We start from the raw sequence: 18,931 nt of genomic DNA, 5'->3' as shown, positions 1-18,931 counted from the left end.
CACACACACGGCAGCCTATTTCTCTGGCTTCCATTCAGTGACGCTGAGTGGTCATGTGCAGACAGACATATGGACAGTAACAATGTCAAGAGAGGTCAAACAAAACACATTGATAATGGTATTTGGAACAGGTTACTCAATGGCAACAGATTTCTCAAAATGAACAAGGGATATGGAACTGTATGGCTCTCTGTCTTTCTCTCTCTCACACACACACACACACACACACACACACACACAGTGGGTTATCTGAGCTGGCTGTGTAGTGCAGTGATCTCCTGTGTCATTTTCTGGCTTGCTCCTCCAGTTCTCTCTTCAGATTCCTCTTCTGAGCATTGGAGCGCAAATTCTCATCCTCCACCTCCTCCAGCAGCCGTAGACACACCATCCACTTGTGAGGTCGCCTGGGCTGGAGGGAGAGACAGGACAGTTAGCCACGTGAAAGAGACAAATATAATGTAGACAGAAGAGACATGAGCCTTATTTCCACTGTCGTGCCAAACCGTTCTGAGCAAGCAGGGTAACCGTTCCGACGGTGTTTCCACATGGGACCGGTTGGGCCCAGAACCGTTTGCAGAACCGTTCCCATGACACGGTTGCCTAACCGTACTGAGAGAAGCAGAACCGTTCTTTAGTAGAAATGTGAAGAGACAAAACAAACTACCATGGCAACCGACAATAACAACATTCCGTGGAACGCAACAGCCCGAGAGGTGGAAACAGACACTGTAACCGTTCCCACGGGTCCGGAGGGGCGCAGTTTGACGGTTTGACGGCACGGTATCGGTTCGGCACGACAGTGGAAATAAGGCTATGGATAGGACTGTACAGCCTGTGATAGACCTCTGGAGTTTGGTCATCCACCGCAGAAACAGAATAAGATGGCTAACTTTAGCAATATCCATTTGTGCCAACTGCCTACCTAGCACAGCCTAATGAACATGGGAACTTTCACAGATTTTGCCAGAGATTTTGGAACACTTATCCATTCTATTCTCTTTCAAAATTAATAAAGATTGGTTTATAGCCAATCAGGGTTAGGGTTAGGGTTACAACAATTACATTGCTAAAACTGTAGCTAGCTAACGTTAGACTACATTAATTTGTTTCGTGGCCAATGAACAAAGGCCAACCACAACTCTTCACAAATGTTCAAGAAATGGTCACAACTGAAATATTTCCAAGGTACCAACCCAACGTTACAATGAACAAAAATAGTGAAACTTACAACACTCATGGCAACAGAGTAATTTTACATAGGCTTAAGGCCAATTTATACTTTGTAGTATGACACTTTTGAAAGTGTCGACAGACAGAAATAATGATGATTTGTCGTACAACTCTTGTCGACTGAGTATACATTAAGCTTAATTTACACCTTAAACTTAATTTAAGGCGTAAATTAAGCTTAATTTATACTCAGTCGACAAGTGTCTTACGACAAATGTCTGTCGACAGAAAAAAATGTTGACCGACATTTAGCATTTATACGTAAGCAAAGTGTCTGATCACCTCCATGGTTACTTGCAGACGCGTGGCTGATTGATACATGGCAACGGACTTGCCTTCTATCTAGCTATCCAATCACAAAAAAAGTGTTGACAGTGACGTCATTTCTGTCTGTCGACACTTTCAGAAGTGTCGTACGACAAAGTATAAATTGGCCTTAACTAGCTAGCCATGTACAGAAAGCTATAAGACTTATTTTAGAAACGAGAAGGTGAACTGGAAATGCCAGCCAAAGCCATCCGGGAGAAACAGACGGACTAAGCATGAAGTAAGCATTTGATTAATAACACAGCAATTTAGAAGTCATTTTATATAGGCCTACAACTGGGCTCGGTTCGAAAGCAAAGTCTGTCAACTGAGGGCCACCACCAGGCCGGTGTGGCTGGCTGCCACTGGCAGGGGCGGACTGGCCATCGAGAGCACCGGGAGTTTTCCCGGTGACCTGGCGCGCCAACTGGCCTGGCACGCGGCGAATGGCCTGCCCCCCCCCGTCAACAAATCGCGCAGCACCCCCCCCTCTCGTGGCCTGACTTGGACATGACTCCCGGCATTAAATATTCACCCAGTCCGGCCCTGGCCACAGGCGGGGAGAGCAGCCGGCTTCCAACCCAGAATTCTGCAGTGATGTCGAGTAAATACAAAGTATGCCCTGCACCAAATAAATGATACAAGACTAGCATAATCCTACAGTACATTTGTAGAAAAATAAAATTACAAACAAGATTCACATAAAACAAGTACATACAGAAACAAAGTGATCATAAAGTAGTGATTTAAAATGACTGAGGGGAACTAAAGAATCAAGTTGAAAAGTAGATTGAAGTGAGTTCCAGGCCTCAGGAGCATAAAATGAAAATGCAGTTTTACCCAGTTCGGTTCGAACTCTTGGGATGTCTAATAGGAGCCGATCACAGGAGCGAGTGTAATGTGAGCCGGAGGTCTGGAGTAGTCTCCAGTAATACATCTGATGGCGGAGTGGTAAACAGCATCTAAACCTTAGGAGTAGAGGTAGAGGCTTGCCTATAGATCACATCACCGCAGTCGAGCACAGTAAGTTCAACGTCATCGAGTCTAGTAAGCTGGTTGGGGCCAAGTTTGTCTGACCCGGCCTCAGGAAGGATGTCAAGACCTGGGCGGGCTCCAGCGTGGCGTTCCAGCGTTCCAAGGTACAGCGTCATGTCTAAGCCCCTTTGGCACCGTTTCTAGTGCCTGAGAGACGGTTCAACCATGTCAACGTGGACCTGGTGGGGCCCGATGCCCTCCTCTCGTGGGTTCACTCATCTCCTCACCACGGTGGACCGGACCACCAGGTGTCCGGAAGCTGTTCCCCTGTCCTTGACCACGTCCGTGGAAGCGGCCCGGGCATTCATCGGGTCCTGGGTGGCCCGTTTTGGCACGCCTGCTGACCTCACCTCTGACAGGGTCCCGCAGTTCACATCTGAGCTCTGGACGGCAGTCGCTGAGGGCCTGGGGGTGAAACTCAACCGCACTTTTGTGCACAGGGGCACAGTCATGCTGGAACAATAAAGGGCCAAACTGTTCCCACAAAGTTGGAAGCATAGAATTGTCCAAAATGTCTTGGAAAGCTGAAGCATTAACATTTCCCTTCACTGGAACTAAGAGGCCTAGGCCAACACCAGAAAAACAACACCAGACCATTAATCCCTCCTCAACCAAACTACAGTTTGCGCAATGCAGTCAGGCAGGTAACGTTCGCCTGGCATGCGCCAAACCCAGACTCATCAATCAGACTGACAGATAGAGAAGTGAAGTATGATTTGTCACACAGAACACGTTTCCACTGCTCCAGAGTCCATTCGTGGCGTGCACCGACGCTTTTGGCTTTGTGCTTGGTGATGTAAGGCTTGAATGCAGCTGCTCGGCCGCCGTCCGCGCACTTCATGGCTGAGTGGTTCCTAAACGCTTCCACTTTGCAAGAATAGCACTTACAGTTGATTGTGGAATATCTAGTAGGGGAGAAATTTCACAAACTTTTGATTTGATTTATTTACAAAAGCAATTATAATCAGTAGGCCTATATATTTTTTTTTTAAACATAGGCTACAGTATGTCTGCAATGTCAGGGATAAAAGCGAAAAGTCCAAGACTTATTTCCATCGCTGTCCCTGATGTACAAGGAGTCCAAGTGGAGACCAGCATCAGCTTAAAGTGCTTTGATCAATTATACTAGCCTATAAAAAAAAACAATAAAATACAATACAAGTGCACAAATGCAAATAATATAAATACAACATAGTGAGTTACTCATGGAACCAGAGGACATATGTAACAACAACTGACTTGTTGCAACAGTGGCATCCTATTACAGTACCACGCTGGAATTCAGTGAGCTCTTTAGAACAACCCATTCTTTCACAAATGTTTATAGGCAGAGTGCATGTCTAGGTGTTTGATTTTACACCTGTAGCAATGGGACTGAATGAAACACCTGAATGTAATGATTAAGAGGTCCCAATACTTTTGCCCACATGGGTCAGGCTGTGAATGCGACAAATTTACATTGGACTGCTCAAATGTATGTGGAGGTATTTTTTCCTTTTCCCCCATTTTTACTCATAGGGTCGTAAAATTTCGGCGGTTTGCTGACGGCTATAGCCTACGCTAGAGTTCCTCCAGCGGCATTCCGCCAGTAAAAGCTGAACGCTCCCGATATCGGCAGCAGTAGATTGCATAGGCTATTATTGCTAACTGGATGTGATCGATGAATGGATCTAGACTGAGGAAGGGTCGGGCCTTGTGTGTGGTCTGAGCAGGAGATGACGTCAGACTAGACACACTTTGGCTATATATTGACCCAATGACCCACAGAATGACGAATGGTGAGGCTGTCTGAGATACAGAAGCAGCACACACTCCCCCATCCCTCCACTACGTATGTGTGTGTGTGTGTGTGTGTGCGTGTGTGTGTGTGTGTGTGTGTGTGCGTGTGCGTGTGTGCGTGTGTAGACTGTTAGCAATGTCTTTCTCTTTGCTAAATGCAGCTGTTCAAACAAGTGAGGCTGCCAAGATGAACAATAATTTAGTAGGCTAATACATCAGATGTTTAGACAAATAATTTAACAATAAACAATTAATACAATTTACTAGGCCTACTTAGTGGAATAAAGAGTTGCCTATTATTAAATCCGTAGGCTATATCTATAATGTGTCTGGAAGATAGTGAGAAAACGTCGAGTTTTTTTTTTTTGTAGAAGTACCACAAAGATTGCATTTTATATATTTATAACCTTAATGACCAATGAAATAAACTGAACCGAAGACCAGGGAAAGGAAGATTTCATCAGCTTGGAAAGAAAATAGCATCGACTCTCCGGTTCTGCCGTCTGATCGCACAATGACTGCGTGGCGCTATAATGATCTCCACCAGCTAGATGACAGCCTGCTGTTCCCCTGATTGTCGTCAAACTAAACTGCTCCAGAATTGTGAAAAGCTGTGTGCCTTTGCGAGAGGATTTACCGTTATCACCTAGACTTACACAGAGAATATACAGAGGGATGTCTAAACCCCACTGTAGTTTGTATCACAGTCGGTGGCATATAAATCACTACGTTGAAATTACTTTCATAAATCATAGGGTAGCCTACATATAACACTGCTTGCAACCACATGCAAGGTAGGGTGTTGATATGGACTTTTGTTCAAAGAACTTTGGTCAGCACAGTCAAGTTGTTGACAATGTGAGTGCGCCCTCTAGTGTTTTTTACTGGAACTACAACAGTATACGTGGTCAGGGCCGCTCCATCAACTGTTGCTTGAAATGGAACATGTTAAGGTGACCCTAGGATAAATAATATTTATTTTGGGAAAAGGAACAAGCTCACCTTGTTTATTTATGCTTGTGTGATCGTGTGTATGTACATGCATATTTATGCTTGTGTGTTCATGTGTGTGTGTGTGTGTTCATACATATTTATGCTTGTGCGTTCACGTGTGTATGCATATTTATTCTTGTGTGTTCACAATAAACTTAAAACAGATTCATTTTATTGATTTTATTTTACATTTAGAATCTCATCTGACAAGTGGGCTACCATCTTATAACATTTACACAGTAGCTAAACTCACCAAGGCATGCATTTTACTAAGCATCAGATTTTTAAAAATAAAATAAAATAAATAAATAAAAGTTTAAAGCTACAGTATGTAAGATTTTTGTAAGATTTTTAACCTTTAAATGTCTCTGTATTGCAATGATAAATTGTGAGGGATCTGTGAATGAGCGCCTCTGTGAAAACCGCGTTTGTAGATCACGTTTGGCTCTGCTACAGGAATTCTAAAAAGTGGTGTATAGGAACTACACCAGAGCATCACAAGACAGCCGAGGGTGCCTCCTCCCATAGAGGTGTGGCCACACCCGGATCAAAGCATGCTCTGCTTCAATCAGCAACGCCAGGCATTCTTCCACGGCCTTATTTGGGATTGTGGGCGTACCCAAACCAAAGCTCCAAAGCTCATAGCTAGTGTGTAGTAGCCGGATCGTAACGCAAATGTTACATACTGCAGGTTTAACATTGAACTTAGCACATTTAATTAGCAATGAAAACTTTTCAAATAGAAAAAAACATTGTAAAGTTAACTCTTGAAATACTCTAGAAGTCTGTAATATGGTATTGCTGCACTATATAATTTCCTGCTTGATGATGATTGGCTGTCTGCGCCTGCCCACGCCCCCTCGTCTGTCCGGCGCGTGCTTCAGCACGTTCGCTATCATGTGCAAGATGGCCGTCTCTGTCACATACGGGTGTGTTGACATGACGCTGTCTGAAAACACACACACATGCAAGCACAATACACATGGACACGTACACAGACACACACACACATATGGACATGAAACAAACACATACATTATATATACACCCCCCACACACACACAGAATCATAACATTCTAGAATCCTGTAATAATGTTGTAGTCATTAAAATCATGACACAGGCCCTATTCAGACAGACTTCTGCCAAGCTTACCAATTACAATGTTTTTCAATGGGGAGGAGCCAAAGCTCCTCTTCTTCCCTTTTCTCCCCTTCATGTTGAAGTGGCTCATCAGCTCATTGGTCATCAGCCTGAGAGCAAAACAGCACCGACCAATCAGATGTTATCCCTGTTCCTGGATAATTGTCACATCCACAATCACTATTATTCATAGTGTGTGTGTGCGTGTACTGTATGTGTGTGTACATAGTATGTGTGTTTGTTTGCCCACCTTTCCATAACTTTGCCCACGTTGTCCCGTAGCGTGTTTCCACCGATACGTGACAGGTACTGTTTCTGGCAGACAAACGAGATGAGAAACAGATTTTTAAAAGCTGCGGTTACCAATGTACAGATAACAGTTCACTGTAAAAGGCTTACAGGTCATATAGAAAATAACTTATGTAGACAAATAATTTCAAAAAAAGAAAAAACAATTATCAATTATAATTTATATATATATATATATATCAGAAAATCTGAATATTGTGTAAAGTTCATTATTTTCCGTAATTTAATTCAAAAAGTGAAACTTTCATATATTATAGATTCATTATACATGTAGTGAAATATTTCAAGGCTGACTGCCTCCATGCTACGCTCCACACTGATGCAGTAATTTGTGCAAAAGGAGCCCCCACTCCTATGTGTTTAAATGAACATACTGAACATACTATACAATCATAAAGATTAAAGCAAAAAAGGCTTGAAATATTTCACTTTGTGTAAAGGATCTAGAATACATGAAAGTTTCACTGTTTGAATTAAATTATGTAAAATAATGGACTTCTTCACAATATTCTAATTTTTTGAGATGCACCTGTACATACATCCACAGAGCTTTTAGAAAGGTGCAGAATAAAAGCATAGCCCCCCCCCCCCACCCCCCAAAAAAAATAAAAAAAATATTACTTATTAATTTAAGAAATGTTGACGGGTCCAACAAGAACGTCCTGTTTACCTCTGTCTGGTTTGGCCCACGTCTAACAAGGCTGAGCCAATAGTATTACAACGTTGGTACCACACTGTATGTTGGGAGGCGGGAACAATCAGGAGTCCTAATACTATTGGCTCACAAGAGTACACACCTTGTCTGTTGAAGGTGTCCAAAAATGATAGTAACAATTCTTGAAAAGAATAACAAGACAGGTATACTTTTCAACTTTGAATCAGCCTATGAAGCATTCGCCAGTTTTTCCTTTGTTTAATTTGTTCTCAAATACCACTTCCTGTTCACTGAACCCCAGAAGAAGAAGATACGATCGCTAACCATCTGGGCAGCTGTTTCGAGAGATGCCAGCGAGCGCTCCAGGGCCGCCATGTCATCGAAGGTCCTGCAGACCTCAAACTGGGGCTCGTTGCGCTCCAGAGCCCCCACGCGCCCCCCCAGGCTCTTCACCGTGTGCTGGATGTCCAACAGCAGCCCAAGGACCTGCTCCTGGAACTCTGACACCCAACACGCCCGAGTCAGCAGGTTCACTCATACGATTCAGGAATATGGGCTCGAGGTCTGTGTATGTTTTGAATAATGTTATCATGATAAAGATGTAAAATGTATTAATCAGATTTTATTATTTTTATACCGTTTTATATTGTTTATGATGTGTATGATGATGATGTTTATTTGTTTATTATGTTTATGATGTTGTTTATGATGCATGCTGAGTAATCCAGGGCACCATTGGAAATGAGACATTGGTGTCAATGGACTCCCCTGGCTGAATAAAATTAAATAAATACATTAATTAATTAGTAGATGGATGGATGGATGGATAAAATAATAAATAAATTTATTAATAAACAAACAAACAAACAGTCAGAGGACTAGTGTGTCCAAATAGAAAATATGGAGAGTCATTCAAACGACCGGGCAAAGACGGTCATATCACAGATGGGAACACATCATAGCCTGATCTAAAGCCTGTTCACAGATTCTACTGACTTCTCTACGGGGGTCAGTGGAGACTTTACTAGATGTTCTCCTCACCGCCAGTTGGTAGAGGGAAATCAAGGCCTCCATCTGGTGGCTGTGGTGGTGTAAACATGGCTTCCCCTGGAAAAGCAAACGTATAATTATCAGGATTTCATCACTTGTTGATGGTCATCGACATGCTCATCCATCTGATTTATGACTGATATTTACTTGTATTAACATATGATACAAAGGTAAGACTTTACTAATCTCGCCGAGGAAAAAGCACAGCTGGAAGCACTATACCAACACCCAGCATAACAGCATGTGAGCACATCTTACATGTGTTTGAGGAGTGAGCTCCTCCCATGCGAATGTTGTCCTCGTGGAGTGAGTCATCAAGACTGGTTAACAATGATTAAAGAAAATAAAATTATAACAGATTCATATCCTTCTAGAGATCCTGGAAAAGAGCTGATCAAATAAGAGCAGTTGTGTGGTCTATACAACACTGGGATCAGGGGTGAAAATTAACTTTTTGGCTCACGGTGAGTCACCTGCCAAGGGGACTGTAGATGAAAAAATCTACAGGCCAAGTTTTTTTTTTTTTTCAGATAGCCTTCCGAAATCTAGTCGCCAATTGGAAATTTTACCTGCATTTGGCCGGTGGCAGGTGTTAATTTTCAGCTCTGACTGGGATAGATCATCACAAGAGCCAGTTTAGCAAACACCTTTAATACTTTTCCCAGACAATCTGAAAAACAGGAGTTAGACTTAAAGGGACATTCCACACAAAATAAGACGCCTCACCCTCTAAGCTCAGGTGCATCTAAATGAGGTTCTAGTTGGAGTACAGCAGAACTCTCTGCCTCTGGTTCTCCAGCTCTGTCGTTTGTCCCGGCTCTCTTCTTCTTTGGAGGAGGAGGAGGAGATCCTGACTCATCTTCAAACCAAAATCCAATCAAATCTTGCATCTTGCACACAATTTAACACAACATACTTTACCAATAATGTTTAAAGGACAGGTTCATAATTTAGGATTATAAGACATGTTATAAGGTTATTTACGATCATATACAACGGCTGATTTTTGAATTTTGTCAAACGGTGTGGTGTAAAATGTACATTATGGGTGTGGTATGGTGCAAAATGTACATTATACAAATATATTCAGGCACAGTGGCTTTTCATTGGGACAGTCAGTGAGCATAGCAGCTTAGGGTACAGCCATCTTGAAAAATGGCCACCATCTTGAAATGTCAAATGTCCAGAGTAATTATCTTGTCAAGTGACCCATGGAGACTGCTCATGCAAATGTTCAAAATTGTGTCACAAATTAAAAGATTATAGCACTTATCTGCTCCACTCAGGTATGGATCATGAATACAACCAATCACAACTGTTCATCTGGCCAATCACAACCATTCATCTAGCATGGGGCGGGTTGGATACAACGACTACCTATTTGATACGCTGACACGATGACTAACCCACGTTCCGTTGCTCTGATTGGTTATAGCTCTATCCAATTGCGTCCAGAGGCATTTTGGTCTGCCACCGTTAATAACGCCTCTTGGAAATCCAAAATAAACTCAGCAGCTTCAGGCTCTTTGCATTTTTGCGAACTGGGTCTGGCGAAGCGAGAGAGAATACAATATAAAACAATGCTAATATGTCCCCTGAAAATGCTGCTTTACCTCTGGATGTCCTGGTATTGTCTCCAGATTCCCCTTTATGTGTCTGGTCAGGACCTATGGTAAAACGGGATTTGACAAATGTCACTGTTATAGACACCATTTCAATAATAAGACAGCTGGTTAAGGTTTAGACAGTCGAGAATCTAGAGATGGTCAACTGGGAGACCTAACTAATGAAGTGTTTACTTTGACTTAAACATGCCTCCTGTGTTGAGGTCTACTACTACGCTCACCCGTGCCGTTGTCCTGTCCGGTCTTCCTCTTCTTCTTCCTCCTACTCCTCTTCCTCTGTCGGCTTGGCTCGAAGTCGCTCTCCGAGTTCTCGGTCACTTCCTCACTACTAGAGCTACAGTAGCGCTCACACGCGGCCAGAGACTCTGGAACAACAAGAGCTTCTGCAGCTGTGCTCATTCACTGGGCTGTGTTATGAAGACTGGTGCTGAACCCAGTCACTGGGCTGTGTTAGGAAGACTGGTGCTGGACCCAGTCACTGGGCTGTGTTAGGAAGACTGGTGCTGAACCCAGTCACTGGGCTGTGTTAGGAAGACTGGTGCTGAACCCAGTCACTGGGCTGTGTTAGGAAGAATAGTGCTGAACCCAGTCACTGGGCTGTGTTAGGAAGACTGGTGCTGAACTCAGTCACTGGGGGGCGGCTGTAGCTTAGTTGGTAGAGCGGGTCGTTCAATGATCGAAGGGTCAGTGGTTCGAATCCCAGCTCCAACTGTCCACATGTCGAAGTGTCCTTAAGCAAGACACCTAACCCCAAATTGCTCCTAATGAGCAGGTTAGCACCTTGCATGGCAGCTACCGCCATTGGTGTGTGAGTGTGTGTGTGAATGGGTGAATGAGAGGCCATTGTAAAGCGCTTTGAGTGCCGCTAAGGTGGAAAAACGCTATATAAGTGCAGTCCATTTACCATTTACTGGGCTGTGTTAGGAAGACTGGTGCTGAACTCAGTCACTGGGCTGTGTTAGGAAGACTGGTGCTGAACTCAGTCACTGGGCTGTGTTAGGAAGACTGGTGCTGAACTCAGTCACTGGGCTGTGTTAGGAAGACTGGTGCTGAACTCAGTCACTGGGCTGTGTTAGGAAGACTGGTGCTGAACTCAGTGTTATTAATAAGAGCTTTGGCACAAAAGGGGCAAAAAAAATGGATGTGTGATTGAGAGAATGTTTTGTTGTTATCTAATGGGTGATTTATAACAGTGTAATTGCCAGTTGTGAATGTTTTGTTATCCAATGGTTGATTTATAACCGTGTAATTGTCAGTTGTGTCACAATAATTTTGGGACATTGACCACAGACCTGTTATGTTTTCTTGCATTTGTGTTAGTGTTTTTTTTTTTTTTTGCTTTCTCATTTAAACATCTATCACTGTACTCATCATGCATGTCAGAGGCCAGTTCTCTCGCATGAAACAGATTTGTACATGATAATACAGTATTCATAAAACAGTATTGAACACTCATGTGTGTGTATGGCACAGGGATGTTTCAAGTACCTGAAAACAGCTTGACCTTAATGAGGTTGTGTGTCGTCCATTTTGGTCCAGGCTTGTGCCTCTCTTTCACGGCCTGCCTGCCATTGGTCGGTGGCCACAGGACCTTTTGGCCCACTATCCATGTACTGGGCACCACTCCCTCCACCTCCTCCTCCCCCTTCCTCCACACGGCATAGCACCAGAAGTCATCAGTGGTCTCACAGTCCTGGAACCCACACAGGAGCATGCAGGTCAGTATGCAGTCCGCCATGGTAGAATTATTATCCTGTTAGTACCAGTTATCTGCTCATTTCATGGTTAACTGTTTTAGCTACCAAGAGGATGTGACATACATCAGATGAAGCCAAACAGGACAGTGTGTTTAGACCAATGAGACGATGGCTAAGGCTTTGGAGGAAGGGTTTCACTCATCTCGGTAATGATGGCGCTGGTCATCAACGTACCGGAAAAGCTTTGAAAGTTTTAGCACAACGACTGCACCTTTGACAGCATGCTATGATTTATGCAAACCACTAGATGTCACTGTGCTCTCCGTTTTCAATGCCTCGGAGCTTCGGCTCTTTTTCCGGTACAATCAGGAAGAAGCCCCAAAAGCTTTAGCCTACTGGGCTTTGTCCGCCCATCCCTACATCTAGGCTATTTGGCATTATTTGTATTGATAGGGCGAATTAATTAGTCTCATTTCCAAACTCAAACTTTCCAAAATAAAACGTTGTGCAAACTCCTTTAATAGCTTACAGGGATGAACCCGATTGTGAAATTCTGGGCTGATACCGATGTTTAAAATGTACCTGATTTAATAGTCGATGCCAATACCAATGTTTTTTTCTTGTTTGTTTATTTTGTTGTTATTTCTTCCGCCTTTTGGGCCAGGGAACAAATAAATCTTCATTATAAAAAAAAAAGTGTTTTAAAGTATTTCAGCTCTCTTTGAATGAGCACAAATTCAATCGTACAAATTTATGAAACAATCTTTAATATAGCTTTCTTTCACAGGACAGATTATTTTCTTTGAAAAATAACTGTTTCAAAAGCCTTTTTAGCCTGTTGTACAACTACTCAATGAGAATAAATTTTCAGTAGGCTACTGCAGATAAACATCGACCACTGCCATCGGTGAATGTCATCTTATTTGCAGATAGGCTGATGGCAGTTAACAAGGCGAATAACAGCCGGTACCGATGTACAGCCGATAAATTGGCGCATCCCTATTTATTATGGACGTCTGTCAGAGAGCTACAATCACTGATCATGCCACTATAAAATAAAAACAAAATTCTGAAAAGATCCTTTCGACAATTTCAACATTTATTTACCTAAAATACAAAACACAACAAAAGACTGTGCCAAAGCATCCGACTAACAACAACCAACTGTTCCAACAACATGAACAACTCATTCCTCAAATGTTGGGATCATGCACAATAAACATCCAACTAAAAATAACTGAGTTTTAAGAAAATCCTTACACATACAAAATGAAATGCAGACAATTCAGTCTCTGCGCAATGACTTTTGACCACAAATGATCTTCTCATGATAAAACGATTGAGAAGATGATCCTCGTTTTCAATGCATTTCATCATGGAAGTTGTAAATTGCAATTGTACTCCATGCCCTCAGTTTTAAAAATGTCTGGCCAATTAACCATCGGCCTCAAAACTAACCAGGAGGGCCTCACTGTCCAGGGAGGTACGGTCTATCTCTGGAGTGTGTTACAAGGTGTCTTTTGACCTTGTTGGACTGACTGAAGCTCTTCCCACACACTGGGCAGCTGAATGGTTTCTCTCCCGTGTGAACCCGGAGGTGCACCTTCAGATGGGCTGTCTGGTTAAAGCGTTTCCTACAGTAGTGGCACTGGTAGGGTTTTTCCCCCGTGTGAATGCGTTGATGGCCCTTCAGCCTGCCAGAGGAGCTAAACGATTTGCCACACAGGCCGCAGAGGAATGGTTTATCTCTGGTGTGGGTTCGCGCGTGGGCGTTCAGGTGGCCCAGGTGTCTACAGGCCTTCCCACACACCGTGCAACGCAACGCGGGGTCCTGCATTTGGAGGGAGTGGTCGGCGGCGTGCGCCGGCACCTGGAGTGCCTCGAACTCGGACAGTATTCCGACGTCACCTTCCAACCCCATCATACTTACACTGTTCTCACTCTGCGCCGAGGCGCAGTCCAGGTTCAGGGACGAGAGGGTCACGGGGTTGTCAGGCGCAGCGGTCGAACTGAGCCCGTCGGCCTCTGTTTTGACCTGTTTGTAGGCCGAGCTCGCCAGGCTGTCCCCCTCCCCGCACTCCCCTGGAGACGGGGCTAAGATCGGGTGGGAGGCTGGCTGGAGTACGTAGTCGGCGTTTCCCTGAGGAGAGGATGTCGAATGAGACTGGTGGTCTCGAAGCGGCCTCCCCCCCTTTCTGTCGCAGGACTCTTTCTCCACAGGCTGTACAACTTCTGGTTCCACTTTCTGCCCGGCGGAGCCCTCTCCTTCCTCCTCACAATCATACGTCGGCCGCTCTGGAAAGCAAGTGGGGGGTGGGGGGCAAGGTCAGGTCTCCTACTGCTCTATTTGTGACCATCTCTTTAAGCAAGAATACTACATGGCGAACAGTTAGTTACTTAGTTAGGCTTGATACAGTCGTTGTATTATTATTGAGATTCGGCTGGAAGGCTAAGGCTTCCTGCTTCACGGTTTATATTCGGCTAACCTGGCCATGTCTCAATCCCTGCCTCGCGGAGCTTGTATCTCAGTTGGTCGTTCTCCCGTTTCCCGCGGATGATCTCCTCCTGGTACTCTAATATCGTGTCCTCTACGGCTTTATAGATCTCCTGCGCTGCCAACATCAAACGCTCGGTCAGAAACACGTTTAATATTTGTAATTTGGTCATTTTGAAGGTAGCTAGCTTTACAGCAAAGCACAACTCCTCCACAACAAACCAGTTTGCGACGACGAGACGCCTTCTAGTGACGTAGGCAAAGCAGCTCACATTACCGTAAGTTCGAGTGAAGGTGGAGCGAAAATGTTTTCTTCTGTATAAATCATTGAGTGATTATGATGCCTTAATTTACAGCAAAAATAATACATCTAATAGTTATATAATTTGTATTACATGTTCATCAGAAAAAGGTCAGGGAACGGACGACTGTTAAGACTTGAGTGCAGGGTTCCCACTCTAAGTCAAATTCCATGACTTTTCCCTGACTTTAGAGACTAAAAAGCTGAATTTCCATGATCTATATGAAATGAAAAACTGTTGACGAGCGGGAAGGGGATGATGGGCGCAGAAAAATCAAGTAACAAAAACTCCATTAATACTGGAAACGTGTGAAATAACCTGATAAAGAAAAATACTGCATGGAAAATATATTTTGTTGAATGGCAACTAAAATTCCCTGATATTCCATTTGGCCCAAAAATGATCAAATCCCCTGACTTTTATGTCTGGAATACACTTTCAAATTCCATGATATTCCATGGCCAGTGGGAACCCTGGTGAGTGTGAAATTGTCGGTGGTACTGTATGCGGTTCAACTTTCCATGTATTTGTCCTCTATATACAAACTAGACTTTTGCCTTCCATTAAGACACTTGCCCTTCAACGTGACAGGAATCGAGAATGTTCACAAACACTGGGTGTAAATTAGCATCTGTGGGCAAAGATAACACAGGCTGTTTCCATTACAAGGTACTCAATTACTACTTTATTAAAAAATAACATTTAGTACACAATGATACAACACTGTACAGTAATGTCGCGTGTGTGGGAGCAAAAGCAGCATCCCAGAGGAGCCTGTGAGTGAGTGTGTGTGTGGGGGGAAGGGTGCTGGTCGGTGTGAGGGTGGGTGTGTGTGGGGTGTGTGGGGGGGTGGGGGTGCTGGTCGGTGTGTGTGAGGGCATACTGGAGAAGCCTCAGTCCTGAGAGTCGATTATAGAACTGTACATCTAGGCCTGTTCAAGAGGGTCGGACTGAGGTAGGCACTAAGCCGGCCTTACAGACACCTGGTTTGAAGCTCACCAGGTCACTACGGGCTGCAGCGACCATTCGATGGGGACGAAACAAGTGATATGAGAACATTTTGAGTAATGTAAGTGAGAATTGATGGCAGTTTATAACCTCTCTCAGACCAACTCCCATGAAGGAGTGTGTAGATAGATGTCAGGCTAGGGTAATACTGTATGGCTGGATCGAGCCGTCTGGCTCCACATGAGAGCACAGGTCATACAAGGAACACACAAACCCGATACAAGAGACATGGGGAATAGTGGTCATTTACACAACTTAAAAATCATAATTATCATCACATTATTAATATTATTATTATACACAATAGTAAAGCAGTCTCGCAATAGAACCCTCAGCTATATTGAGCGACCAGCTAGGGATGACCAACTGAGGTGGCGGTAATCAGTTATGCAACAATGACAACAAAGAGGCAAAAGGCTCAGATCACCATCAAGTGCTTGGGAGGTCACGGTACACTAACAGGCTACCGTACACATCTCTGGGAACGGCCGAATGTCACATCTGCACGGTGTGTAAAATGGAGAAATTTAAAATAATCAAAAGCTTTTTCCGGAGTGACTTTGGAAATAGATTTTTTTTCTTAGTGCTAAACACTGAGATATTCAATATATATATATATATAAGAACATTGTGACATACACCATCATCATATCAACCTACTGATGTGAAAACAGCCCAATGCCAACACTTTCAGACGAGAACACCACATTTTGGAATGCCGCTCACTGTTGCAATTCTGAAAGCATCTCAGTTTCAAGGCGCATATGGAAGACTTTATAAATCATGCTAAGTTTATTACTACAGAAAGACTAATTAATTCATAAAGGCGCTAAAAACTCACCAAATTCTGTTTAAAGATTCCCTATTTCATTCAGTGACAAGTTAAAAAAAAAAAAAAAAAAAGTAAATAAAATACTAAATGGACTATGCAATGCAAATCCTATTGCATGGGACTATGGCGTAAAGTGTTAGGATAAAAACTCTCAATAAGAGTAGCAAAATCCCTAGTTCTTTGAAAACGAAATAAAAAAAGCATTGTCTTAGTGGCAGCAAATGTAGCTTTTTTTTCCTTTTTAAAAATGTCTCACACTGTCAATTCATTCAGAGACCTGCGTCGTTCATCGTCCCATTCGTTCACATACGTCCCCCCCCCCTCGCCGCCTTCATTGCCCTGAGAAGTAGGTCCCCTCCCTGCTGTGGGTCTGCAGGTGGCGCTTGATTTTGTCGGAGCGGCTGAAGCACTTTCCGCACACCGGGCAGCTGTAGGGCTTCTCCCCCGTGTGGATCCGCATGTGCACCTTCAGGTGGGCCATCTGGGTGAAGCCCTTCCCGCAGATCTGGCAGCGGAAGGGCTTCTCGCCCGTGTGGCTGCGCTGGTGCTCCTGGAGGCGCCCGGAGCTGCTGCAGCACTTCCCGCACACGCCGCAGCGGTACGGCTTCTCCCGCGTGTGCACCTGGACGTGCACGTGCAGGTGGCCCACGTGGCTGAACGCCTCGCCGCACACCTTGCAGCAGAAGGACGAGACGTGGACCTGCAGCGGCGACTTCTGGTGGCAGTCCGCCGCGGCGTTGCCGCCCTGACTGCGCATATGGGAGCCCTGGCCGCTGCGGCTGCCCCCGGCGCCCCCCTTGGAGCCCGCCAGCTGCCCGCCGTTCTCCACGCCGATGATGTCTATGTTGTTCTCGTTCGAGCAGTTGGGGTTGACCGGGGCAAGGGGCTGGGGGACGCTGTTGGAGGATGAGGACCCTCTGTGGCTGGCCCCTCCGCTCTCCGCCTTCACGTGCCGGGAGCTGCGGGAGCCGGCGGGATCCCTCTCGCGGTTCTCCACGCCTTGGCTCTGGGGGAGGCTGGAGGTGTGCGGGGGGTCCTGGGGGTAGTCGTTGCTGCTCACGCGGGGAGGGGTGAACATGGACTCGGGCGTGCTGCAGGAGCCGTGCCCGCGGAGCTGCTCGTCACCCTGGCTGGAGCGCTGCAGGTCCCTCTTGTCTTTGATCTGCAGGGGGAGGCGCTCCTCGTGGCCCATGCTGGGGCTCCACTCGCGGCGCGGATGCTCGGAGTCCTCCTCGTCCAGCAGCGCCATAGACTGACGGTCTGGGAGGGAAGGAAGGAAGGAAGAGGGAGGGACGTGGCAAAACGTGATTTAAAATCTAGAAGGAAAAAAACAATGGCTAACTAGTGCATAGCGTACAAATGCGTTCCCTGCAACACGCACGAATGATGTGACATGAATTTTACATAGACAGATCTAGGCGGACGCCGGCGTAAGTAAGGAGCTAACCAGCTAGGCTAACTAACGTTAGCCAACTGAGTAGTAACGTTAGCTGACTGGCTAACGAACAAAGGTGGCTAGCTCGCTAGCAGGCTGCTAAGGGTGAAGCTAGCTTAATGAACAGAATTCGCTGGCTGTAACGCTCCATTTTCAACATCTTAACAGTAATCAGATATATGTGACTTGTTATATATCATATTTATTTAATCGGATACATCAAACTAAAGCACAGCAGCAGTTTGGATTGCAAACTAACAAGTGCGCGGCTATCTAGCTAGCTAGCAGGCTAGCCGTTAGCTCGGTGACTGACCTGGCCATATTTCAATCCCAGCGTCTCGCAGCCTGCGTCTCAGATGGTCGTTCTCCCTCTCTCTGAGCGCGATCTCCTCCTGGTACTCCAGGATCGTATCTTCGACAGATTTATATATCTCCTGGGCAGCCAGCATTAGGCGTTCGGTTAGAAACACATTTAAAAACTGCAACTTGGTCATTTTTGGGTGTCGTTCAGGGCTTCTCTCGCTACCATCCAAAATGGACCAAAAAGATGCTCGGAGTGGTCACGTGACAAGGAACGCCTGCTGTTACCGTAATGACGCGGAACCCTGAGCCTCTTATGAACATTCATTCGATCAGCTCATTTTTCACAATGCAATCTCCAACAATTACTTGTCAATGTGTTTTTAAAAGAAGCTGAAAGCTGAGCCATAATGATCACATAAATGAAACAGACATTTTATATCCCCTCTATTTTTGCATAATAAATGAAAATATTCAGGTTTATCTGCCGTGCATGTGCACTCAATGGTGCGACACGAACCTTTCACTTATTATTAATAATAATAATAATAATATAACAACAACATAAACAACAATAATAATAAATAATTTTATTTATAAAGCAGGTCTTCTGTAGGCCGAAGATCTCAGTCGAGCCAACATGTCAAATAAATCAAAACAGTTTGGTTGTAGGCAGCACTAGGCCTACACCGCTGGTGTCATCATGTTCTTATAGAAGGCTTTTCTGACGATGACTGGG

The 18,931-nt window shown here is 44.6% G+C and overlaps 3 protein-coding genes across 3 annotated transcripts; all 3 read right to left on the bottom strand.

Moving 5' to 3' along the window:
- Positions 1-5,621: 5,621 nt before the first annotated feature.
- On the bottom strand, positions 5,622-10,523 carry LOC311315196 (uncharacterized protein; the record flags this gene model as incomplete). Its single annotated transcript, XM_084445797.1, has 9 exons — positions 5,622-6,292; positions 6,498-6,595; positions 6,736-6,800; positions 7,774-7,949; positions 8,491-8,556; positions 8,758-8,819; positions 9,226-9,358; positions 10,113-10,166; positions 10,346-10,523. 9 exons carry the CDS (start codon positions 10,521-10,523, stop codon positions 6,150-6,152), a joined length of 975 nt encoding a protein of 324 aa, XP_084301923.1. The 3' UTR covers positions 5,622-6,149.
- A 1,072-nt stretch (positions 10,524-11,595) lies between these two features.
- LOC311315197 (uncharacterized protein) lies at positions 11,596-14,523 on the bottom strand. Its single transcript, XM_084445798.1, has 3 exons — positions 14,308-14,523; positions 13,752-14,116; positions 11,596-11,817 (listed from the first exon to the last, which is right to left on the bottom strand). The coding sequence occupies exons 1-3, from the start codon at positions 14,486-14,488 to the stop codon at positions 11,605-11,607; spliced, it is 759 nt and encodes a 252-aa protein (XP_084301924.1). The 5' UTR covers positions 14,489-14,523; the 3' UTR covers positions 11,596-11,604.
- A 2,265-nt stretch (positions 14,524-16,788) lies between these two features.
- Positions 16,789-18,399, bottom strand: LOC311315195 (uncharacterized protein; the record flags this gene model as incomplete). The annotated part of the gene is made up of 2 exons (XM_084445796.1): positions 18,206-18,399; positions 16,789-17,717 (listed from the first exon to the last, which is right to left on the bottom strand). The coding sequence occupies exons 1-2, from the start codon at positions 18,384-18,386 to the stop codon at positions 16,789-16,791; spliced, it is 1,110 nt and encodes a 369-aa protein (XP_084301922.1). The 5' UTR covers positions 18,387-18,399.
- Positions 18,400-18,931: the final 532 nt, after the last annotated feature.

This window comes from Borostomias antarcticus (genome assembly GCF_949987555.1).
Source record: "Borostomias antarcticus genome assembly, chromosome: 11".
In the NCBI taxonomy this organism is placed as follows: domain Eukaryota; kingdom Metazoa; phylum Chordata; class Actinopteri; order Stomiiformes; family Stomiidae; genus Borostomias; species Borostomias antarcticus.
Note: the sequence above shows the minus strand (reverse complement) of the source record. Positions and strands in the feature narration are given on the sequence as shown.